The 24,597-nt window shown below is 45.9% G+C and overlaps 1 protein-coding gene across 9 annotated transcripts in view; it reads right to left on the minus strand.

Annotated features, from left to right (window-relative positions):
• Positions 1–24,597, minus strand: part of LOC128762354 (discs large homolog 1-like protein) — a 92,586-nt gene that overhangs the window by 58,849 nt on the left and 9,140 nt on the right. For 2 of the 9 annotated variants that reach the window (XM_053870563.1, XM_053870571.1), the window contains exons 5-6: positions 2,213–2,563; positions 197–295 (exon numbers count right to left, since the gene is read on the minus strand). The exons of 1 other annotated variant lie outside the window; for it this stretch is intronic. In XM_053870563.1, the coding sequence (XP_053726538.1) occupies positions 197–295; positions 2,213–2,563 (450 nt within the window). Of the gene's footprint in view, positions 1–196; positions 296–2,212; positions 2,564–14,003; positions 17,544–22,092; positions 23,628–24,597 lie in introns of those variants that run through there. 6 more of the 9 variants (XM_053870614.1, XM_053870606.1, XM_053870631.1 and 3 more) reach the window with 6 other exon arrangements.

Raw genomic sequence — 24,597 nt, forward strand, 5'->3', positions numbered from 1 at the left:
CATGCAAAATAAGAGGCGCGGTTTGACACACTCTCAGAAAGTCATGCAGCAGAAGGTGACCTCACACACATTTCCCTTTCGATTACCAGGTGTAATCGTCAGAAATGTCCCGCCGGACGGCGACATGCTCCGACAGGTGACCACGACACCACAAGGACACTGGATCTCATGCGTGGCAGCTCCGTGCCGAGGTTACCTGGTAGTAGCTGTGAGAATAGAGGGAGGAGAAGGGAGGGACTTCTCCCTCCACGTGAGGCCAGGCCTCGTCATCGTACTCCCCGTCAGGAGACTCTACCTACGGTGTATAGACACAACACTTCAACTCACACTTGTCATCGCCCGGGATCATAGAGTCAAAGCCAGAGAGTGAGCCAGTTCTCCACGCATCTCTAGCTTTCACCTCTGACCTTTGTCGTGAGGGAGAGAACAAGCTCACAGCTCTTCCTGCAGGGTCTCAAAAGAGATTCGGCATAGATGAGAGTAACACTTTTTACAAGTTTAAAGTTTAAAAAAATAAATAGTCAGCCAGATAAAGACACATGGCATTGCTTGACTTCCTCGTAACGTCATCGTCGGTGTGCTGCTAGGGACAATCGCACGCAGGAGAAGCAACAACCATTTGCTCTTCAGAGGAACCAGCACGATGCGTGTGCAGAGAGAGAAGCGTGAGAGGAAGTGAGGTGGTGAGTCCATCTGTCCGACATGAGCGAGCCAGAACCTGAGGCCTCACACAAACACACTCAGGTTTTAAAATAACCCACAGGGCTGAAGCAAAGAGAGAGTCAGGAAAGCTTGCTGTGGTTTCACCTTTTTATTATGGACATGGCTAAAGAAATAGGTCAGCATTTTTCACCTTTTTTCTTCTTTATATTTCATACAAGATTATGTGTTTTGTGATATAAAAAAAATCTCATTTCCACAATTTATTTACAAGACTATATATTCTACCAACCTAGATTACATTTGTTTACAATGTTTTTTTGACTCACATAATTTATTTTTTTGTTATTTTTAATGATAACCAATAATGTTAAGTTATGTCTTGTTGCAGATCTTTACTTTGCATGACATTTTCAAGCAGTAAATTCATGAATAGCTCATGGATTAAACCACACAAGAAAGTCTATTTTAGACCCAAATGTCGTCTGATCTAGAGATATGATATGATATAATAAACTGTAAGTTGAAAAGACGTCGGCAGGAAACAGATTCAACATGACGCAACTGATGCTCTCTGCCCGCAGATGGCGCCAGACACCAAAAGTTGCACTACAGCGACGGCGATGACGTAATAATATTCAAGATTTATTTTATTTAAGGGCTTCACGCTCATTATTTGACGTGTTTGCAGTCACAGAAAATTCATTGAATCACACTATCTTATTATAAATTAGACATTAATTGCTGTTTTAAGATTGATGGTGAATTTATTTTAGAATCTATTTTTGTACGGTGCAACAATTTCAAAAGAATATAATTACATTTCGGATTTTTTAATTATTAATTTACAGTCAAATTTTGCAATATTTTACCCTCATTATTTACTTTTTTTTTTAGGCAAGGTGAATGTTTAATTTCTTTTTTTTTAATAATACAATTGTAACTAAAGAAACTATCAAAAATTGGATTTTAAAAACTGAAATATTGCAGGGGTTTTATGAGATAACATGGATCATTTTAAATGAAAAGTCCAGCTCAGATAAATATTATGCACTGGAGTCACTCACTCACAAACAAGACCCTCTCTCAGATGAAGTGAGGAAAATGAATCAATAGAGTCAATAAAAAAAAAAAAACATTTCTGCCCATCGATCCAGTCAAAACAGTGCGTTGTGTTGTGTCAGCAGTGTGTGAGACAGTGACAAGAGTCAGCTGCAGTGACCTGCAGACAGATTCAGTTCCACCATGAAGAGGAAAGCCGGCGTCACCGTGTGAGTGGGGACGGACACAGAGAGGTGGCGCAGACAGACTCACACAGGGACACAGAGCAGGTCTCTGGTTACTGGGAAAAGGGGCGACACAAAGACAATCCCTCGCTCAGACCGGGGAACAGTGCGAGGCCTGTGTCTGCTGCTGCAGGTTCACTGTGTGTTTTGACTTCAACCCAACAGCATGGGAGTCTGGTTGAGGGCACAGAATATGGCTGACGTGACTCCGCCCCCCCAACACCCAGGGTCAACAGCGTGTTCAGGGTCAACAGCGTGTTCAGTACCTGAGCAGGTGTGACGTGCGCATGACTGACGTATCCGTGCACGTGCTGGATCTGAGACAGCTGCCGCTCCGCCACCTGCACCAGCTCGGCCCCTCGCAGGTGCCCGCGCCGACCCAAAGACCCGTCCCGGCCCAGCGAGCGGTCCCGCTCCCGCTCCCGCTCTCGGTCCCTCTCCACCGTCCCGCCGCCGACAGAGCTCCGCCTCCACGTGCCCCAGTCCCTGCCTTCCCTCCCTATGGTGCCGCCGTCAGTCAGTTCTCTGACCACGCCCATCTGGTGCTGGTGGCAGGGGTGGAGGTGCAGTTTTGGGGCGCCAGGCGACGCCCCGTCTTCCTCGTGATACCGATACTTCTGCGGTGAAGCAAACAGGTGGAGGAGGAGAAGAGAGGAAGGGAAAGAAGGATCAGATGAAGAAGCAGAAATCACCCCAAGACTTAACCGCTGTTGCTGAGGAATATTTCCATTCCATTATTATTATGGTATTTGATGTCAATATTGGAATTCCAATAAATACTGGCATCATTATTAGGATTATTATATACCCGGTATATATATATATATATATATATATATATATATATATATATATATATATTTTTTTTTTTTTTTTTATTTATTTATTTTTTATTTTTTTTTTTTTTCTAAAAATCGCAAAATTGCAGCAATGAAGGAAACAAGGAATCCAAACAAATGTTTGATTTATTTATAGAATTTTATTTAATAAAAATGATGAGATACTCATACTGCATTGAAGAGGCTATTAACAAATACAAATAAAGTGAATCATTTTTGTTTTTTTAATAATCTGGATCTATTTCCTGTAGCTGTAATTTGATTTAGAAAATGAAAATGTTTGATTTTCCCAGTATTAGCACAGCCGCTAACTCCTGGAGGCGTGGCTCAGAAGAAGAGGGTTTGAAGCTCAGCAGTGTTAGAAAGTTCAGCGGATGGAAACAGTAGAAAGTTCCAGAACTGTGTCAGTGGACAGGTGGAGAAGCAGCGTGGCATTAATTGTCATCACGACTTTTCAACTGAACATGCACCACGGCACACACACACACACATGTTCGTCTTCCTATCTTAGTGAGGACCGCCATTGACAGACATTAACATAACACTTTCCCCAGCCTCTCACCCATGAACCTAACCCTCCAAAACACATGGCTCACCTGAACCAGGACTCTGAACCTAAGCTACATCCAGTTATAATGACCCAGTTCTTTTGAAGTCTTCCTCCTCAAATCGAGGTTTGGACCTGTGGGGACCGGCGAAGACATAAGGTCCCCACGAGGATGGTGTGTTGTCAAGCATTGGTCCCGACGAGGCAGTATAAACAAGCACAACACACACAGTCACCCTGCGGTTTATTTTCCCTTGAAGACACAGACTATTAACATCCTGCTACTGAAAACCTGTTTGTTGACCTCATTTCACACTCAAGGAAGTCAACGTTCTTCATTACTGTCATCATCATCATCATCATCAGCGTTATCCTCTTCCACTGTCTGGTTTCAAACTAAGACACCCAGTTTTCTGGAGGTATCACAGGTGTCAAACACCTCAGCTCTACGACACGTGAGTCAAACCCAAGGCCCAGGGGCCAAATGTGGCCCTATGGCTATGGGTCACCTACCAAACAATAGATATAAATATGTGCTCCAGAATTCAAATCAAGAGGAATTAATAGTGCACTAAAAATGTTGAAGAACACAGGATTCACCATCGAACATGCTGTTCTCTGGTCAACCCTATAAACGTCAACAACTAATCTGGAAGCTTCCAGTAAACACCAGGACTTTTATGGGATCTGATGTTCCGGCTTCAACTTCTGCTTGGAGCTCAAGGGGGTGACAATATTGCTCTCTGTTTTTTTTTTTCCGTGGCACTAAAGATCCCCAAGAAAATGATCGGCTGTTTTGGGGGAACACACACTTGGACCCGCCCTTGTTCCCCACCAAATCCACTTTGCTGAGTCAGCAGTCCTTTGAAGGCAAACAACTATGAAGTTGCGTTCGACAGGAGGCTACATGCTCATTTTCGACACAGTCTGCAGTTCCACTCCAACATGCATGGACTGTGCTCCTCTCTCTTGGGTTGTGGGGGCAGCAGTCCACGTAAGGACACCCAGCCCCTCTGGGAGAGAGCAGCCAGGGCTCAGGGTGGTGCTCAGGCAGGATGACTCTCCTCACCCCGAGGTCACAGGGAAGTGAGACGGTGGCCATGTACACACACCGAGGGATTTAAAGGACTTTGGCACCTGCTGGCTCAGACATTTTGGCTGCCACTCTCAGTTACGTCAGAGGGAGATCAAGAGTCTCCGGCAGGAGAGTCCAAAAACTTCACAAGCCAGTGATGGTGTTCAAGGCTTTGGTCTTCAGTGTTCGAACCGTGTTTTCTGTGCTTGACGTTGGATATTCAGTCTTGGGGACGATGTGGCGCGTTTGTCAAACTCCCTCACCATGAGAGACACTGAAGCGACACGTGCCCCGGCCCTCGGGCCTCGTCTTTGACCAACCGTACGACTCAAGCCACTGAGGAGCTCTGTTTCACCACAAACACCACGAGTTCACCCCTAAAAGCTCCTCCTCCAAAATGACCGAGTGTGAACCCACCACATGACCTACAGCGCCCCCCCTGTCCCGCTCCCTTCCTCTGTCTCAGACATTTCCATTCACTCACTAATGAGTCACAAACGCCCCCAAAACACTCCCGAAGAAGCCGTTCTCAGCCAGAATCTGAGGCCCCGGAGACACTGGCACAGTCCGCTGTCACAACACTGACACACGCTTCTTCCGTTTTTGTTGGATAAATGTGCGGATGCGGCGAGTGGTGGTGAGGATTCCATGCTAAACACACAGACCTAGCAACCGCGTGCTGAAGACAGTCTTGCAGAGGAACGTGACTGGATGTGAAGCAGATTCAGCATCACAGTGTGTGTGTGTGTGTGTGAGTGTTAGTCACGCTCGGTGAGAGACGAAAGAGCAGGGGATCCTCTGCCGTAAGGGACTTCTGGCACGCTCACGCACCATGTCTCCGCGTCCTCTTTCATTCCCCGTCTCACGGCGCTACACTCATGCCTCGCTGGTATCGGGAATTAAAGAGCAGCGCACAACAGCTGATGACACAACTTTCGCTGCGTTATATAACGCCAGGAATTTTTGGAAGGGAAAGGGAATAAGTGGGAACGTGCCTCCCATCCCAAATCGATCACGGGGATTACAAAGCAAGTGCCCACAGCAGAAGCAAATAATGGAATCACTTTGATCAGTCTCTTCAGTGAGAAGAACCAGGACCACGTCTAACTCTAGCTCACACAGCAGATGTGAGTCTCTCAGACTGTTGACCAGGGTTAATTCCAAGAACCTCTAACTAGCGATGGCTCGACGAGGCTTCATGAAACAGTGTCGCAGGGTGGATGAAACAGTGCCCTCATTTCTCTGAGGTTTCATTGAATCAGTTCGAGTCCAAACATTTTACAGCAGACAGCGCCCTCCGGTGGCCCCTGAAATCTGGCCACTGTTTCATGAAACCTCCTCGACCCATCACTTCCTCACACAGAGCCACATATTAATATTGGGAGAGGAAACCAGAGTGAGTGAAGAAAAGCTAGTCAAAAACAAATAATGGGATGATAGAGCAGCTCCAAGTCGTACGACGCTTCAGTGTCAGAGCAGGAAGGCAGCTTCAGCAGTGCTGAGCTACTCGCCCAGGGAGCTGCCACCCTCAGGCGGCGGCAGCCATGTTCCAGGGTTACGCAAGCCTCGGATTGTTCCCCGCCTCAAATGTGCGGCTCATCGATGATCTGGCTGAGTTGGAGTCCAACGTTTCAGAGTGAGACGAAGCAGTGAGAGGTGATTATAAATGTTGGATATGTTGAATAGACACTGGGGTATTTATAGGTGATTAACGGACGGAGGTAATGAGTTTGACGCCTGCGGCTGAAATAATCTCTCTGGAGAAGACGGGAGACCCACATGTTCATGAGAAGCTCGATTCTGGAGTGCAGTTCTTTATCTGGAGTGGGAAGTGAAACTCGGTGTGGAGGGTGAATCGATTCACTTTGTATCGTGGCGATAATAGAGATGACATCTCTCCCCAGGATCATGTTTGAGTCAAACTTCTGTTTTCAAACCCGACAGGCTTGACTCAAACCCATAACAAGGACTTGCTGCTAAATCCCCATCGCTGATGCTAACATGCTAACACTAGAAGAATATGATTCAACTTTTGTTCTCAGATTAGCAAATGAAAATCTCAAGAATCAATGCCATCAAATCGCACTTGAGTCACAGTAGATCTGACTCACAACACAAATGGAATCTGCAGCCGTGTATCAGCGCGGGACAAGCGCATATCGTCCCGGACATGTGCAGAAACTGACCCTTGTGACACGTTTGAATTAGTGTTGTCAATAGATTATAATTTTTAATCTCAATTAATCGCACTAAAGATGAGTTAACTCACAAGTAATGGCAAATTAAACACACATTTTGTATCTGTTCTGAAGAGTTTATCAACACGAAAGTGGCCATTAATGTGTTACGTTACTAGCATGTTGTTGAGCCTCTTCCGTGCCTCTGAGGTGATTCTGAAGAACGTTCTTGACAGTGTCTCTTATGTTGGGTTGTAGCAAATGTTTGCATGAGGAGAGCATCAGTGGCCGCTCTGGTGTGGAGGACATCTTCCTTTAAGTTACATTTAGAACAGATACAACATGTGTGATTAATGTTTGCCATCAATCTCGAGTTAACTCATCTTTAGTGCGATTAATAGAGATTAAAAATGTAGTCAACCCTAGTTTAAATGTCCTTCTTTGACAGCATATTACTTAAAGTTGATATTATCAGACACTGTTATTTCTATCTACTATGCGTTAATTTTAATATTATAATTGTAATGTATTGAATGTAATCCATTCATGACCATTAAAAATTTGTTTACATGTGGTGACATTGTGATCACGCAAACAGTCCAATGGCATGACAACAGAATACTTGAAATGCACTATCAATTGTACAATAAAACTCTAAAAATATCGACGCAAAAATTCAAATAGGACCAATGGGACAACTGCAATGGTGGCCATATTGCTATCATTGATTTTCCAATGTCCATAGCATATTTTTTGGACTCACTTTCATTGGTTTTGCAATGTGTTTACAACTTGTTTATTGTTTATTTATCAATTATTTTCTTCAGTCTGACTGCATTTAAGAATGAAAACATGTTGAAGAGGAAATACTGGGTTTTTTTTCTTTTAACGTTCATTAAAATATTAAAACCATTTCTCTGGTCCATGCAGTTTAGCGCTAACTGGCTGCATCTGACATGTGCAGCTAGCTGACCTCCCCAGCTGGCGCTGGGTCCCGGGAACCTCTCCGTTGCAGGTGAATCGGGCTGGAAAAGCCGCTGGAGAGCTGCAGGGTGAAAGTGTGAAGAGGCCCAGCTGTGTGTGAAGACACAACAGCACAACACTGCAGCCACGCCACACATCAGTATGATGAACGTATAAATAGCCGAGCGGTCATTAATCTGAACGTGAAGCCAGATATCAAACGGTGGTCGCTGACCTGAATCAGTCCGAAACACATCGTTGTTCATGAGGCGGATGATACGGCGGTCGCTTCCGATCTGCCTCAAGAAGCCGTTTATTCATGAGGTTTCAGTTTCACGTTCTACTGACTCTGATCTCTCGATCTCACTCAGCTGAATCACTTCTAAATGAACGTCCATCGGCGTTCAAGACGCCCAGAGCAAAACCTACTGAGAAATGCACCTAAGCTGAACTAGTCATTTCTATTTCCGCCCTTTAGAGCAGCAAGAAGTGAGAATCTTAGCTGGTAAATAAACTACTTTGAAATAATCCAAGCTCACACTTGTTCCTTAGAGCAGTGGTCCGGTACCGATCCATGGATCAAGTGGTACCTGGCCGTACAAGAAATAATGAATTATTTCTGTTTTGTGTATGATCTGCCTCTGAAGGATCTTTTATTTTGAAAAAAATATTTTTTTTGAAAACTGACCGGACTCTCTCGGCTAAGCCTCGGTCACTTGAGAGTCAATATTTAAGCCCCATGCTCGTAAAATGAGTTAGAAAAAGCTGTTTCTTTGCGAAGGGTAAAGGGTTCAGTGAAGAGTTTTTAACAAACAACACCAGGAGTCGTACTTGAAATATGGATTTATCCCAGATGGGACCGTCTCATTACAGAGAAACAAGCTCTGGGCTCCCACTGATTTAACAATATGGTGAGTTTTCATGCACTTAATCCTCGGTTTTGTGCTGTATCTATATGCTATTTTGAAGGCGCGTTTAAATGTTACCATAGCAACCAGAGTCAGAGTGTTAGGGCACTGGTCCAGAGGAGGAGTGTTTGTGAGTGAAACATGCAGAGGCTGTATATGACGGGTCAAAGTGGCAACTTCATCCCCCCTGGGCCACGTTCCAATCGTTGACCGGTCCACGGTGATAAAAAGGTTGGGGACCACTGCCTTAGAGCATCACTTTCAAAGGAAAAAGTGGACAGAAGTGGCCACTAAGGAGCACCAACTCACAAGTCAACAGCGACTCGTGACACGATGGAGACATCGGAGTGCCACTGGCGGTTGCCAGGTCTTTATTACGGCTTACAGACCAGCTAAAGTGTCTCAACACTGTCTATGGAAGTGACGCGACTTAAAGAACGGAGCGACTTCTTCAGCAGATTTTTAAAACCCGCACAGGTCCGTAATGGAAGCAAAATCTCCCTTTCATCACAAGTGGTGGCCCGGAGTACAACTTCAATGTAGGACACGGTGACTTTGATTCACACTTGGTTCTCTCCTCCTTCCATCCCTCCAGTAATTGTCTCCATGCCCGACTCCTTCTAAAGAGCTGACACGATGAAGTGATCTAATAGGACAGTGGTGAAGTCGCTGCACTTTAATGGCCGGAGCTGCTGGAGTGGACAACAGCGTCCGCGTGCTCCCACTCGGCAGACAAACACTCCACGGGTCCCACTCTACTGGGAGTAGCGGCCCGCGTGAGCGCTAAACCTCCTGAACTTTCAAACTACTACAACGCTGACATGACAGCCAGGACCTCGACACGGCAACTCACTAACCCACATTTAAGAAGTTGCCATCGAGGAAGCTTGTCTTGGCTGAGGTGCTTTAGTTTAGGTCAGCTGCGTCGCGGTTTCATGGCAAGAACTATCACAAACCACGGCAAATACCTGGGTTTGGCTCACTACACTCTGCCTTGAAAACCCTTCCACCTCAAGGTGATTCCTTCCTTAAATTCATGCAGTACTATGGCATGACAAGAGAGGTAATATAGATTGTATAATAAAACTACAAATATGTCGACTGAAAAATTTAAATAGTGGGACAATTTCAATGGTGGCCATTGATTTTCAAATGTCGGTAATATTGGATTCACTTTTATTGATTTTGCTATGTATTTACAACTTGTTTATTGTTTATTTCACATTTATTTTCTTCAAGCTGACTGCATTCTAAAATGAAAATATATTGGAGAGGAAATATGTGGAGAGATGTTTTCTCCATTTTGATTTTGTTTATTAAAAATATTTATGTATTATTTCATGGAGTCTGTATCCAACATGGGTTTAAATGTCAGAGTCGGAGGTTGTATTCGTAACCTCACAGTCAGAGATGTCCAGCGAAAGACCTTCAGTCGACACTTCCAGCAAGAGCGACATCTACTGTTGTGTCATGTTTCACGTGACAATGTTTTGGGGAGAATGCAGTGAAGGTGGGGGGCAGTTGTTGTAGGCGTATGGCTCAAATCCAGTTCTGCAAACTCACTTGGGCCTCTCGATCTAACAAGACTGACTCAGAGTCTCCGCAGCTACGAATGTCACTACTGAGAGTTTCTTGAATGAAGGCGCTGTCATGGCCTCATAACTGTTGTAGTCGGTGCATTGGAAGGTCACAGCTGTGAGTACTGTGAGTGCACTGGCATTTACGGGATTCATCCTCTCGTATGGCATTTTGATGCTCATGGATTTTTTTTTTTTTTTGGATGTACAGTCAAGGTTTAGTCGGTCATTCAAGAGGCCAAGTCCAGCTGAGGTCGATCTCATGAGTCATGGCAGATACGGAGTGACCTTATTGTCCCAGATGGACTGACACTACTGAAACAAGTAACTGTCCACAGGGATCCCTGCACCAGCCTGGAAGCACTTGGCATCAAGGAAGCAGTGGCTACTGTGGTCTAAACTTCTACACCATCGCTCTCAAACTTGCAGCCATTGGCGGCTCGCAGGATGCTGTTTGGGTCCAACTCACAAAATTGTCTCATACATTTCAAAATATTTTTTGAATTCCGACATGAAAAAATGCTCTTAAAATTATCAACTGAAAAGATAAAAAAAAAAAACCACTCAGGCTCCAGGACGACCGCATAAATACAGTCAAGGAGCCACATTGGTCTCCGGGGCCACACGTTGCTTCCATCATATGGAATCATATGCTTCCATGTGTTCCATTGCTGTTCACCATTATAAGCACCGGGGAGCAGAGTCACTGTCAAAACCAACATGGCGACGGTGGAAGAGCATTGATCGTGTAGCTCTTGCACAAAAGACGAAACAGAGGCAGCGTTGTAGTCGGAGACAGTTAAATATATCGTGACTGGAGGAAGCAGAATTTCCACCACTGTTATGTTTTCTTCGTGTCTCAGAGCTATGTATCGGGTAGTAACAGCAACACTGCCCCCATAGGTTCCGTAAGCTTTGTGGAAACATGCAGAAATACGGGCAAAATGAACATAGAGCACAGACAGAAGGATTCGTCCGTATCCGGATACGTACGTCACGCTGAGCGAAGTTTAAAAAGGCAAACTGATGTCGCAGGTATTGGTCTCCGTCAGGTTTGCCACAATACGATGACACACATTTCTGACTCTGAAATATCACATTACAGGATCATTGCGTGGAACCTTCAAGCGTCTTCATCTTGCTGATCTATTTATCCGCCAGTGGGCGAGAGGCTTTTGCTTGCTAGCACACATTTGTGTCAGCAAGGCTCCATTCGCTTACACTTCGCAATGAAACCGAACCAAATCCACCTGACATAGCAAACACAACCGCAACATTCAGAGAAACATCGGTCACCACCAACAAGAAGAAGAATATAGGGCTCCCATAAACACTGTCCTCTCAAAGACCTACTTCTGAACGACCAGCTCAACAGAGACGTCCATGGCTGCCAGAACAAAAACATGCCAATCCAACAATGTTGTCCAAGCCTTGAAACCCACCTGTAGAAAGGTTTTAGGTGAAAATGAACACATTCTTCAAAGACAATCAGCTGTTTGAGAGGAACGAACAGAAGCTCTTCGGCATGAAAGGCCTCACAGGAACTTGAAAGGTCAGAACAAGCTTTGTTAGGACTGACAATTCAAAGACTGAAACACTGCAACTTTGCTTTCAAAACTTTGGCTAAAAGCACGGCAGCCTGACTCCCAGCCACCTCAAGACTGAGTGAGCGAGATGGCACAGACGAAAACAAACCCTCTTGAGCGCACGCTTCGCAGCCATTTGTGGAGCCATTTTTGGGCTGCGGAGCTGTATATTTCATGGCGTTTGAGGGAAACAGTGAACTCTTTCTACATCAAACCAGCAGTTCCTGACGCTCTTGAGTGCAACTTTAATATTTCATGTGTTGATTTTTAGCGCTCATAGCTCCTCGGCACATCAGAAGAACGCGGCGCCAGTTTTCTTCCAAGCTCCCTGACGTCGCCTGACATTATGTAATTTGGGATTTGCCAAACACGAGATGAATCGGGACGACCTGCCGTGGGGCGGTGGTTTTTCTACGGTGTGATGTTGGCGTGCTGTGTGTTGTTGTGGCTGGGTTTCTGTTGGGGTTTCAGTTTGTCTTTGCCAAATCAGGTTCACTCATGCTGCGATGTTTCAGGGACTCGTCACTTGTCCTTTATTCTTGACAAGCAAACAGTTTATCAAATACTTTATCAGTTTTTAAAGCAGGTCTTGAGTTCGGACTTGCAGTGTGTTGGTGCTGTCTCGTTGCAGTCACTTTCCCGCTTCCAGGAGGAAACCCAAAGATCCAGTTCAGCATGTTTCAGTACCACTACAGTCACATTGTTACTACAGAAACATTCCATATAAAGCTTGCACTGCCAAGTCTGTGACACGTTGCTGGTCATAATTGAAAGACATTCTCTCATTCTTCTCTGTTGAACTAACCCACATTCAAACAAGACCAAGCCAAAGTAAAGTGGGAGGGGCTAAAAAGTGTGACAAGCATGCGATGACCTTTGAAGATGAGGAGAAGACAACATGGTACGTGACAAGAGCCTGAGTGTAGCTATGTTACGTAGATGTACATGTAGCTGTCTGACACCGCAGCAAGGCACATATTCAATTTAGTTGAACATAACGCCCAGTACTTCCTCGACTTCCTTCTCATTTTGTAAACAGAGAAAATAACAAACCCAATGATAACGTCACGTTCTGCCTCGAGCCAACTTTCCAGGTTCCGAACCAGTTCTCGCCAGTTCAAAATTGACGTCTGAAAACCGGAACCAGCACCGAGCTCAAGGGCTCTATGGGAAGGTTCAACTGGAGTTAAGGTGTCACATGAACAATTCGTTTTGGCGACATGCAACAGGTCGGACGTCACTGCAAGCGGAGTTAACTTTTGCAGTATCAGTGTTTCTCGTGGACAACGCAAGAGCTACCACAACTACCTAACTAGTCGTGACAACATCGCGCTCTGTTCTGCACAAAGTAGCACAAGCCACAGTCAGAGGAGACATGGAACACCACACCAAGCTAGTGTTTACAACAATTAACTTTTTTTTTTTCCATTTTCTAATGACTTTGTGAGGCATTTATGTCTTGTGAAGACAGTTGGTGGCCAGCTGATGATCAGAATAGTCATGAGTTGCAGCCCCGCATCACTGACATTGTTGGTGGTGAACACAAGTCCATGCTTTTTGTTGAAATCTGAATCACGCTCTTTGGAGTACAAACAGTAGGTTTGTCAAGGAGGTACCTGTAAAGGGGCGTGGCCAGAGGAGTCAGCGGTGAGCAAGGTTATTGACTGTCCAGCAGGTTTCGATGCGAGCAACATCACAGCTTCTTAGTGCAGCACGTTGTCACGAAAACGGAAATCACTTTTGTAAAGTTCAGATCAGAAACTTGCAACAGGCTCGCAGTAGTCTTGGCAATAGTTGAAGTGCTCAATATTTGGGGTCAGCTGTTGTTGGTTTTGGCGGACATAAATGCAGAGTGGCAAGTGCTGGGTTACTCTGACTCTGTGACTTCAGTATCTTCTTAAATATACTGCATTTCTGAGAGTATCTTTCCTGAATAAGCTACAGTACAGATACATTTGGATTCACTATGTACTTTTAGTTTCAGTTATTTCAGTTTGATAAACCTTCAGTCAGAAAGTCAGAACTCTGCGTCCAACCTGCGACAGCACGTGGTGTGAAGCTCCACCTGCAGACACACCCCTCCACTTGTATGGCAGTCTTCATCACTGCTTTTGCTCAGAATATTCACTGTGTATCAGAGTGATTGAGTGACAGCTTGACAGAAACAAGGCTACTCTACCCACCTCTGCACAGTTACAAAAACAGCACAGGAATGTTCAGTTAGTAAAGCTGGAGCAACACACAGACACACACCACGTGACACGCTCTTGCCTCCGCCAACTTTCACCTCAGTTCCACTCGCAGACCCCAGACACACTGGTTCACAGTCAGGAAAGTTTGCCTCCACCACACACAGACAGACAGGCTCACAGGCTCTGGACCTACCTTGCATCCAAACATCAACGATATGGTGTTGTTGGTGCATGCTACTTTGCAGTGGCACAACATGTGGCTAACGGTTGCTAGCTGGCCCTTCGCTGGGGGGGCATCCTAGCCTTCACACACACATTTCACACACACACACACACACACAAACATGTGCTCCTCCACTTCATCCTGGCCCGTGGTCCTCGATCTGCCCCCCCCCCACCCGCCCACCACCACTGCCTCCAATCCCTGTCTGTGGTCCTCAGCTGTGGCAGGCCGGCATCCCCTCCCTCACGCTCTTCATCGTCCTCATCTTCACCATCATCTTCATCGGAGTAATCCTCGTAGATGGTCGGGATGGAGCATCTTGGCTGTCACTTTGCAAGTGTGTGTGAGTGTCAGCACGTGTGTGTTGTTGATGGTGTCGTCAGCATTTGTGGCAGAGAGTGCGCGTCTGAGTGTGTGTGTGTGAGAGGACGGTCAGTGTCCAGCTCTGCCGCAGCAGCAGTCCCGTCCTCCTGCTCCTCTTTCTGGATCTGTACGAGTGCACGCCTCCCTTGTTCCATCGCTACCCTCTCTCTCTCTCTTGCTTTCCCCTCTCGCTCCCCCTCCATCTCCAGCCTGCCCTCTCTCTCTCTCTACTTGCTCGCTCGCTGGCTCCTTTGACCCGATCGATGCTGGAGCGGGAGAACAACTTGGACGTGGAGGTGAACGCAGGAACGTGTGAACGTGTCATCCTCCCTGTGACTCCCCCCGTCTCTCTCACCTGCAGCTGTGGCGACGCTCCCGCTCACACACACACACACACACACACACACACGGCGTGCAGAGGAGGGCTGCAGGTTTTATACGCACTGGTGGAGATTGAATTGACCAAACATAACACCGGAGCGAGGCAGGCGGTCATTAATGGAGTGTTGTTATATCACATAAAGCACATTTGAAAACCAAGCACCATGACCTAAAGTCATCTGGGATGGAGGAGAACCAGGTCTGACTCAAAAGCCATCAATCGGCCAACAGAGAGGGAGCACACAACGAGATAAAGATAAAAATAAATAAATAAATAAACTCATGTGCTTGAAGCAAATGAAAGGATCTGTCCATGCAGCAAGAGAATTTCACTTCTGGAATTAAGAGATGTTCCACAGGGCCGTAAAATGAGCAAAAAAATGTAGGTTTTAAATTGACATTACATGAAATGTAGTCTAATATACAAAATGTGAGCATAAAACATGATGATTTTGCTTAGATTCTTACTTTGTCAGCCACAAAACAGGAGATCTCAATGGCTGGTTGATGACTTATGACATGGCTGTCGCTCAACAGGTTTGAACAAAGAGCAATAATAAACACATGGATGAAGCAACTTGAGTTGGTCATGAAATCTTCAAACAAGATTTCCATCCATTCGCTTATCTGTTGCCGGGTCGCGGGGGCAGCAGCTTCAGAAGATCACTCCAAACGCCCTTGTCCCGGGCATCAACCAGCAGCTCTGACTGGGGGACTACGAGACCCTCCCAGGCCAGTGAGGTGATCTCATCCCTCCACCTGCTCCTGGGTCGACCCCTGGGTCACCTCCCAGCTGGCCCTGCCTGAAACACCTCCAAAAGGAGGCCTCCAGGGGGCGTCCTCGTGAGATGCCCCAACCACCTCAACTGACTCCTCTCAACTACTCAGACTCTCTCCTGAGTGACAACTCCTCACCCTATCTCTAAGGGAGACGCCTTCCACCCGTCAGAGAAAACTCATTTCAGCCACTTGTATGCAGATCTCTTTCTTTCAGTCATGACCCACAGCTCATGACCATAGAGCCTTTTGGCTCAGCTCTCTCTTACACCCAACAACGGCGATTCGCAGACCAATCCAACTCCCTCACCCCTCACTCCAAAACAAAATCCCAAGACACTTAAACTTCTCCACTTGAGGCAGGAACTCAATCCAATCCGGTTGAGAACCGTGGCCTCGGACTTAGAGGTTCTGATCCTCAACACAAACCGATCTAGTGAGAGTTGAGAGCCGCACTGTAATGAAGCCACAGGAACCAAATCAGCTGCAAATAGCAGTGACTGGATCCTCAACAACAAGATTTGTAGATTTAAAATATCACACTTGAACCATCACTTAACTCAGTATAAGAGTCCCAGTCTATTACAGACGGAGAAGACAAGGTTATGCATGATTTGAGATTCTAGTGAAATGAGAAATTAATGCTTAAATAATATCGTACACTATAATTGTCATATCTAAGTTGTTTTTTTAAACTTGTTAAGAACCACATTATTTGCGGTGCGCTCTGATGCAATGACTTCTAAAACATGCGAAGAGAAGGATACAAACATGGTGACTCAACGCTGACAAATATCTACCAAATATTACCAAAAACTTTTGAACAAAACAAGCTTCTTTGACTTAAAAAATACAGTTTTGACTCAATCCTAGTTGGATCTGAGATCTAAAATGCTTGTGACCTTTTTGCCATGAGAAATCTGAACCAGCCCCCGAGACACAGTGACACCTCTCTGACCACCGGAGCCAGAACCAGAGAAGGTGTGGGAGTGAAGGCCACCCTGGGGCTACGATGCCAAAAAAGAGACCTCGGCCACCGCTGTAGGAAGATCAGTCAGGCGGACGCAGGAAGACGATCTGACGGCTCTGAAGGTCAAGGTCACAGCCTGAAAGGTGATGGAATGTTCTTGTGCTCAAGTCAGAGGAGCCACTACAGCAGTGACTAACTGACAGGTTTCTGGAGGTTCAGAAGGTCACAGGGGACGAAAATCATCCCCAAATACAGAATCAAGGTGTTTGGAAGTCGAACATCCCTGCTGAGCTTTTCTCAGACAGAAAAAAATAAATATCAACGGAGGCTTGAGACACTGCGCGGCACCACCCCTGCTTTCGTTGAATTTTAGCTGACGTCGCAGCTTCACCTCCGTCACACATAAATAGAAAGGTGACAGATTAACCCCGTTTAGCCCGGCTTGCTCTGAACTTCACCTCGTGACAGTCAGCAGGAGCTTCGCCAAACTTCATGAGTCATTAGATAGAAGTGCTGGGAAGCGTCTTGAATCGGGAAGAAGTTCTGAGGTGCTTCCAAACTCCTCACCTTCTCTGGTGTGATAATGTTGGCTCCTGTCCAGTCCTGCTCCTGTTCAGGAGGGAGGGAAGGATGGAGACGCAGCGATGCAAGAGCTCTCCGTTTACTGATGGATTTCCACTCTGATTTGGGCTCACCAACTTGAGTGACTACAAGAGCAAGATTGAGATTCAAGGGTTTTCTCTAGGGATGCTCCCATCATTTTGACTGCCGATCACCGATACCGATCACATGGATTGACTGAACGATTGAATGAATTTGTTATCAAAATGATGAGACCTTCTGTGTACATGTGAAAAAATGAATCATAAAATCATTTTAATTCAGACAGACAGTTTTCATATGCCCCTTCATGGAGGCAAAAGATAGAAAATCCTTAGTGAATGCAGCAACTATTCTGACAAAAGGACTGAACTGAAAAACAGACGTCGCGTGACGTCGGTGAACCTCTAGAGACGTAACTATGTCTGTCAAATATCTACATACCGGCCGCTTGTAGCACTGCATTTATGAATGTCACACTCGGACCGGCGGGTGTTGCTGAGCGCCTTCTGCTGAGGAACCAGCGGCCTCACTTTCATGAGCCCAGAAAACTCTCCTTCAAGTGCTGGTGATTCAAATGGCGTGTTTATTTTGACGTGCTTCCCTGCACAGTATTTTCCCCTCATTCACCGATCACACTGAAATCAGCCGATCATGATAGGTGACCGATCGGGTATCTGGGCTCTCTCTTACAGTGTGGCTCAGTCACAGACCGCTCCACCACAAGAAGAGAAGCTAGCTGAGGTCTCCTGGATGCTCCACACTGATTTTTCAAAACTGTATTTGTCACAAAAGTGAGGGCTGATGATTCATCTGCAAAGTACTGATGAAGTTTTGCAGGTAAAAGTTTGCGTCCGGATGGCAGAAAACATATTCATGAGAGGACGCAGTGACATCGGAGGAGGAGAAGGTCAAGAAAGTCAGAGCCAAATTGTGCTCTGCGGCTGTGAAGGGTGACGCCGCAGCCATCTGGACCTTCTTGCAGGGCGGCGACACACACAGGAAGCATCGCTCTGCGGTCTCCTGTCTCCGTGTCCTCGCCTCCACTCCCAAACAAACAACGCAGCGTGAGCGAGAGGGCAGCAAACGGCGTGTGAAAAACAAGAGCGTGACGCAGGAGATCAGAAACATGTGGTGATCTGCAGGAAAAGAGGCGGCCACAGGTTCGGCGCTCGTATAAAAGATGCAGAGTTAACGGGCCAATTATGTGCAGAGGATGATGCAGGTGGACAAGGGGGATGAATAATGCAGCCGCCCGAAAGGTTGTTCTGAGCACACAGGGAAACCTGTCATTCATTCTCATATATATATATATATATAGATATATATATATATATATATATATATAGATATATATATATATATCTATATATATATACTGTTATTTACAGACAATAACACACTACTTTTTCCTCGCTGAACCCTGCGGCTTTTTCAGCAACGCGGCTAATATCTGTATTGTTCCAGGCTAAAGAGCCTCATGCTGCCAAAATGTTGAGCCTGGTCATATTAAATCCATGACATCACGTATTATGGACCTTAAACACTCAAAATATGCTGTTTTCGCCCGCGTGTCCGCAGCTCCGCCCACAGAGCCGATCTCCTGGAGGAGCGGAGACGAGAAGCCGCAGCTGAGACCAGCTGTGGTGTCGGAACTTGGGACACATTTTGAGCACTTTAATGTCAATAAAAGATGTGAGGAGTTGATGATTCCAGTTCAGAATATTGGCCAGTTTGTTTCATGAGTCAGTCTCCATGCTGGAGCCCATTTTCCAAAGTAGTTTAGAAGTGATCCTCATGCGTTTTTAAGCTGGGTGCATCACTGACCTTTCTCATTTATTTATTTGTTTAAATTTGTCAATCTTTGAACGGATTTATTTATTTATTAAAACATAGTAGTTTGTATTTTATTTTCTGTTATAATTGTGGGTTGTTATTTGAACTCAACATGTGACTTGCTTGCCTACGGTTCTCTAGTCAGTGATGCACAGCGAGTGCAGAGGGTGCAGGCAGGGTGGAACAGGTGGAGACCACTGTGATGTCAGAGCATCAGTTCGAGCGAAAGAGGAGCTTCATGAATGACCACAGAAGACCATCTAAGAGCAAATCCCTGACAGTGTTTACTAAACTGTGGTCTGACTCTCTCCATGTCGTGTGACTGCATCGCCCCCAATACCCCACCATGACCTTGCATGAACTATGAGCTATGTCGAGTTGGAACTACCAACTAGCAGCCAGAATTCTCGCTCATTCACAGCGCCGACAGCTACCAGAGAGAACGACAGCAAAACCTGATCCTGAATTCAAAGCACAGCATGGAAACTCATCCAAATTATTTGCTCAGATTTATGCAAAACATAACAATGTGTTGAAAATGAATGACTAATCTTCAACATCCCCCAGTAGCACAGCGGCTTAAAAAAAAAAATAGGCAGGAACCCCAAATATCCAGAGGGAGAAGACACACACTTCCACAGAGAATGGGCCTGAGTCCAGCTGAGAGGCGACACTGCTACCCCGCCGCCTCACTGCCGCGCCAGACTTGGTTTTGCATCACGTCACAGAACATCAAATCATGCTCTGTCCGTGGTCATCTCCACACCTGGTGCCGCGGCGGCCATCTTCTCCAGAGCTTCCCCAGGTCCGTGGGAGCCCCACAGTGACCAGATGGAGACCCCGCTGATGTGTGTGCATTTATATGGCGGTACATCTGGGGCCGCTGCGGGGGATCCCGCTGAGGCGTCTTGTGAAATGTTACATAAAAGTCAACGTTGAAATGTGAGCAGTGTGGAGTGTGAAGACAAAAGACAAACAAAGTGGGATAAAAGCAGGAGGAAGAGGAGATCGGGAGGATGCAAGCTCACGTGCCTGGCAGGCATCCACTTCATGTTAACATTAGTAGGTCAGCCAGCACAAAAATAACTGTGCTGTGTGACTCTGTGTGTGTGTGTCAGTTCCGACCAATCGCGCCGCATTCCCCTCTCCGCTCTCCAACCAATCAGGCGCAACAACATACATCCACATTTCCGAGCCAGTCACATGACCAACTCTCACCAGCTGTGCGTTGTAGTTTACGCATGAATGAGTTTTCCTCTAAATATATCTCCGGCAGCTTCTCCGAAACGCTGAGCAAGACCAGGGGAAAAAAGCGCTGATGCAACATTTGGCGATGCAATCGCTGAGACTCATGTTTGTGATTTCGGTTTTAAGGTCGAGTACAGTGTTGGTGCAGGGAGGGCGCGGGACAATGGAACAGTATGTAGAGGACAACGTTGAGAAGAAAGAAATTCACAGGTAGAGCGCCACAGTGTGGGGAAAATTGGTAACTGCAACTAGAGAATAACAAAAAATATATATGTAAGGAGATATTGTTTTGTTTCCATATTTTTATTTTTATTTTTATTTTTATTTTTATTTTTATTTTTATTTTTATTTAATTTAATTTAATTTTTTTTTAGTTTTTTTCCTAGCTGTCTATGGTGAGATGTGAGGGGTGACAGCTGAGTAATGGATTGGCGGACCTGAATGTTTTTAGATTGTAAAGAAAAACCATTGATAAAACCTACAGAACAGGACACAGCTTCACTCCAAACCTGGAGGTGGATCTGCTCTTTCTACTCCATCGTGCAACGCAACTTCAGGAAAAAAGATATAACTGACATCACAACCATTTTCCCTGTTATTTTTCTGCATGAATCCATTAAAAACCAACTCAAATTGGTCAAGTCACGGCGGCGATGTGCATCAGGGTCAGACAGGAAACAAGAAAGTTGGTCTGAACCACGGCACGTGATGATGCGTGGATGCGCTTGTGCGTGACTGAACGGCTCTGTGGAGATTTGTCACCTGCTGTAACAAGATTAGCTGCAGTGGCTGCACACAGGGCGTGACAGTCTGGCGCTAGCTAGCATGCTAACTGAATGAGCAGGCGCCAGCGTGCTGATTTTCACGTTCAATCATAAACTGGATGGAGTAAAGCTCCTGGGAAAGACTGTGACTTACATGAGCCGCGAACAGATGGTGATTTTTATTAGCTTTTTTTTTTTAGCAAATGCTAATCCTCCCTCCAGAATGGCTCTGGTTACAGGCCAGTCAGAGCGAAGCTGAAAGGCATGAAACCAGTCCATCCAATGTTTAGAGCGATAGATGTTCTCACCCTGTAAAAATACATTTTACTTTTGTGCACTTTGTTTTTCCTCACGTTTAAAGGATAGTGAAGTAGAACAGACATAAACATGGTGCTAAAAGTGGAGCAATCGTAGTATATTACTGGCCAGGATTCCCGCCACAGCTGTTGAGAGTAGAGGGTGCTATACATTCAGTCCCTCGGCCGTCAGACTGTTAAATTCGTGAACAGCCTTGTTGTTATGTTATTCTATTTATTTTATTTTATTTTATTTTATTTGTTTCTTTGTTGCACTTTATTCCAAGGCACTTCCCTAGTCAGTGGGCTCCCCACTGACCATGGCAATAAATTTGATTCTGATTCTGATTCTGAGGCTGCAATGCTAATGTAGCTAATGCTAATAACCATGTGCAAGTCGGAAGTCGCTATTCGTCTTCTGTGGTTGGTCAAACAATGCCACCCACAGGCCTGGCAAAGGTACTACAAACAACCCAGGTGAGAACCTTGTTGGTTGTCAAAATATACGTACCATCGCCAACAACCAAGCTACTCGTCGTCAGTGCTACAATGTCCACAAAGCGTCTGCCTCTCAATTCAACAGCAGCATTCAGAATATTTGGACTGTGTATCCAAGAGGTGAGTCGATGGAGTTTGACACACTTGTAGGTAGGTTGTTCTCATCAAGTTTCAGACAGAACTAGCCTGTTCATCTAAAAACATTTGGGGTAGATTTTGCAGAAGTAATCTTCGCTCTCAGGTGCTGCATGCAGACTCATCCTAACTTGCCATAAGAGCACAGTGCACCGCAGCAATGGGACGTAGAGGAAGCAGGTATACATTACATGGTTTGAGCAGGCGGAGTTCGGGCGCTCCATGTCCACCTGCACGACTGTCCCGTTGTCAACTCTCAAACGCAACTTCCTGATCCCAAACGTGCCCATGAAGGAGTCCGGACTGCTGCATGGCTCCGCCCCGACTCTTCTCCCTCTGTGATTAATGAGGGACCCTTTTCACGCTGACATCATCGCACCAGCTGGATCGCCAGAGAGTTGAAGAAGCAACTCAGCAGAAGGTCCATTTCCCTTTCCTCACTCTCTTCCTCCGTCTGAGAATAGCTCCACCTCTGAGAAGACCATTATCGGCCTAAGCTAAGCCGATTACGGAGGCGACTCTTGCTCTGTTGGAGCACGGGAGGCCAGCGACACCCGGTAAGTCCCGACAACAATCGCGCGCAGCCTTTAATGCAGGCTGCATCAGATGGGCAAAGAGGATTGAGACAGGACGCCAGAAGAATATCGATACGGGGTAAAACCCCACCTGCTGCGGGCCTGACAACAATCCCCACCACTGTTGCTGAACACAGTATCAGCTCCCAGCAAACACAGCTACTTGGTACACAGCTGGGTACTGCACTGACATGAAGGTATCGATCGTGCTGAGTACTGTAGTGGAATGCAAAGGAGGTATAGTACAAGTCAGAGTGACACAGTAGAATATAAATACACAAACAACAGTAGAAGCATTGCATGAGCAAGAAATGGAGACTTTGTTGGCAAGTGTGTGGAAGTAAGAAAGCAAAAAAAGGCAGCAATCTCTCAGTCATACTATACTATAGGACTACCCGCAGTAATACAATAATATTTTGTCGTAGTATGTGTTGTGGAATGAGTCATTCGGCGTGATTGTGGTAAACACATGGTAATGGTGACCGCGAAGTTCATGTACAGTAGCGTTTAATAATAAGACGGGGCTCTGGAGTCTCACACATGTCACAGTGTGACAGGCATTTTTACTGCACGGTAGTTCTCACGCTCAAAAACAATTCCCACTGAGTCCCACACGCTCCGGGCATCGTGGCGCTCAGCTGGGACTAGACTTCCCATCAGCCAATCCAAACACAGCAGACTGCTACACGGCTCGACGCCAGTACGGTACGGTCCGTCCAAGACACATCCTGGCTGACTTCAACAGCTACATTGAACCACTGTCATAACCTGAAGCGGCTGAAGTTCACAGCATTGTCAGCAAGACTTGAGCAGCAGTATATATAGGCAGCAGTAGAAGTACGCACCCTCCTTCACATCAGGAAATATACAGTGCACTTCATGATGTCCATACTTCAGACCTCAGAAAAGCAAAGGAAGGGATTTAAAAACACGGACCACGTAGCATGAGCAGCGGCTCAGGCTGCTTTGCCTTGAGATCAGGGGTGCGTTATGGTGTAATATCAGAGTGGACCAGACTCAAACAGCAGCCGAGGTTCAGTAGAGCAAGCAGCGATGCCGCAGCCTGCGTCTCAGGGGACACCCTCTGATTTTAATCCCACAGTCTAACAGGATTGACCAGATTACCCAGATGAATCCCAGCAGCCTGTGTGCCAGCAGACTGCAGACGGCCGTGAGCCCTGCTCCAGTCATCTGCACTGTCCAGCAACAGCAGGCGAGTTTGTTTAATTCCTCAACAAAGCTGGAGTCTGCAAACAGACTGACGATTAACGGCAGGGGTTTTGAGGTGAGATCATGAGGTGGACTGGACCAGCAAACCGGAGGGAAGGAAACCTTCTGGAGCTTTACGCGGCAAATGGGGTGAGCTGGAGGGCAGCACTCATGATCAGGAACATGGCGCAATACTTTGGGATTTTTTTAGCTCGGCTATGTCAGTATTTAATAGGTAGGTCCTTGGGTATGCTGCAGCATTTGTGATGTGTTTAATACCAATATTTTTTATGTGTACACTGGAGTGACTGTCGATTAAGGGAGCGATTTATTGCTCAGTGTGAAATTTAACTGAAAGTCTAAATGGACTCACGTCATAACAATAAGCTTGTTTTCACGCACATGACATTGTACGGCATTATCTGATTTTCCCCCCTAAAATGATGGCCTTAACTGAAATATTTTGTCGAAACAGTATCGCAATGTATCATGTGTCACCACTCCTGTCTCAGGATACATATCGAAACACCAAAAGAAGAAGCACCTCATTGACCTCACCAGGCGTCTCATTCTGTGTAAAGAGGACCTCAGAAGACAGTTTGCATGGGACCATCCTGTCCCCTTAGCACTCATTCATTCATCTTTAAAGTAGTACTTCATTAAAGGTGTCTTACTTTCCCCAACAAAGACGCAGCTGTCAGAGTATTACTGCAGGCTGGTACCGCTCTGATAAAGAGGATCTGATGAGTTAGTCCTATTAACAAGGATCGACAACAAACAGGTCAAAGGTCATTGGAGAACCAGGGAGCCCTCTGGTGGCGATCAACCTCACTGCATATATCAAACTCCATAAAGCCACTCGTCCTGCTGCTAGTTACACAGTCTGCAGCGTCTGTCCTCACATGAATGTCC

Source organism: Synchiropus splendidus, chromosome 1, assembly GCF_027744825.2.
Source record: "Synchiropus splendidus isolate RoL2022-P1 chromosome 1, RoL_Sspl_1.0, whole genome shotgun sequence".
NCBI classification, from domain to species: Eukaryota; Metazoa; Chordata; class Actinopteri; order Syngnathiformes; family Callionymidae; genus Synchiropus; species Synchiropus splendidus.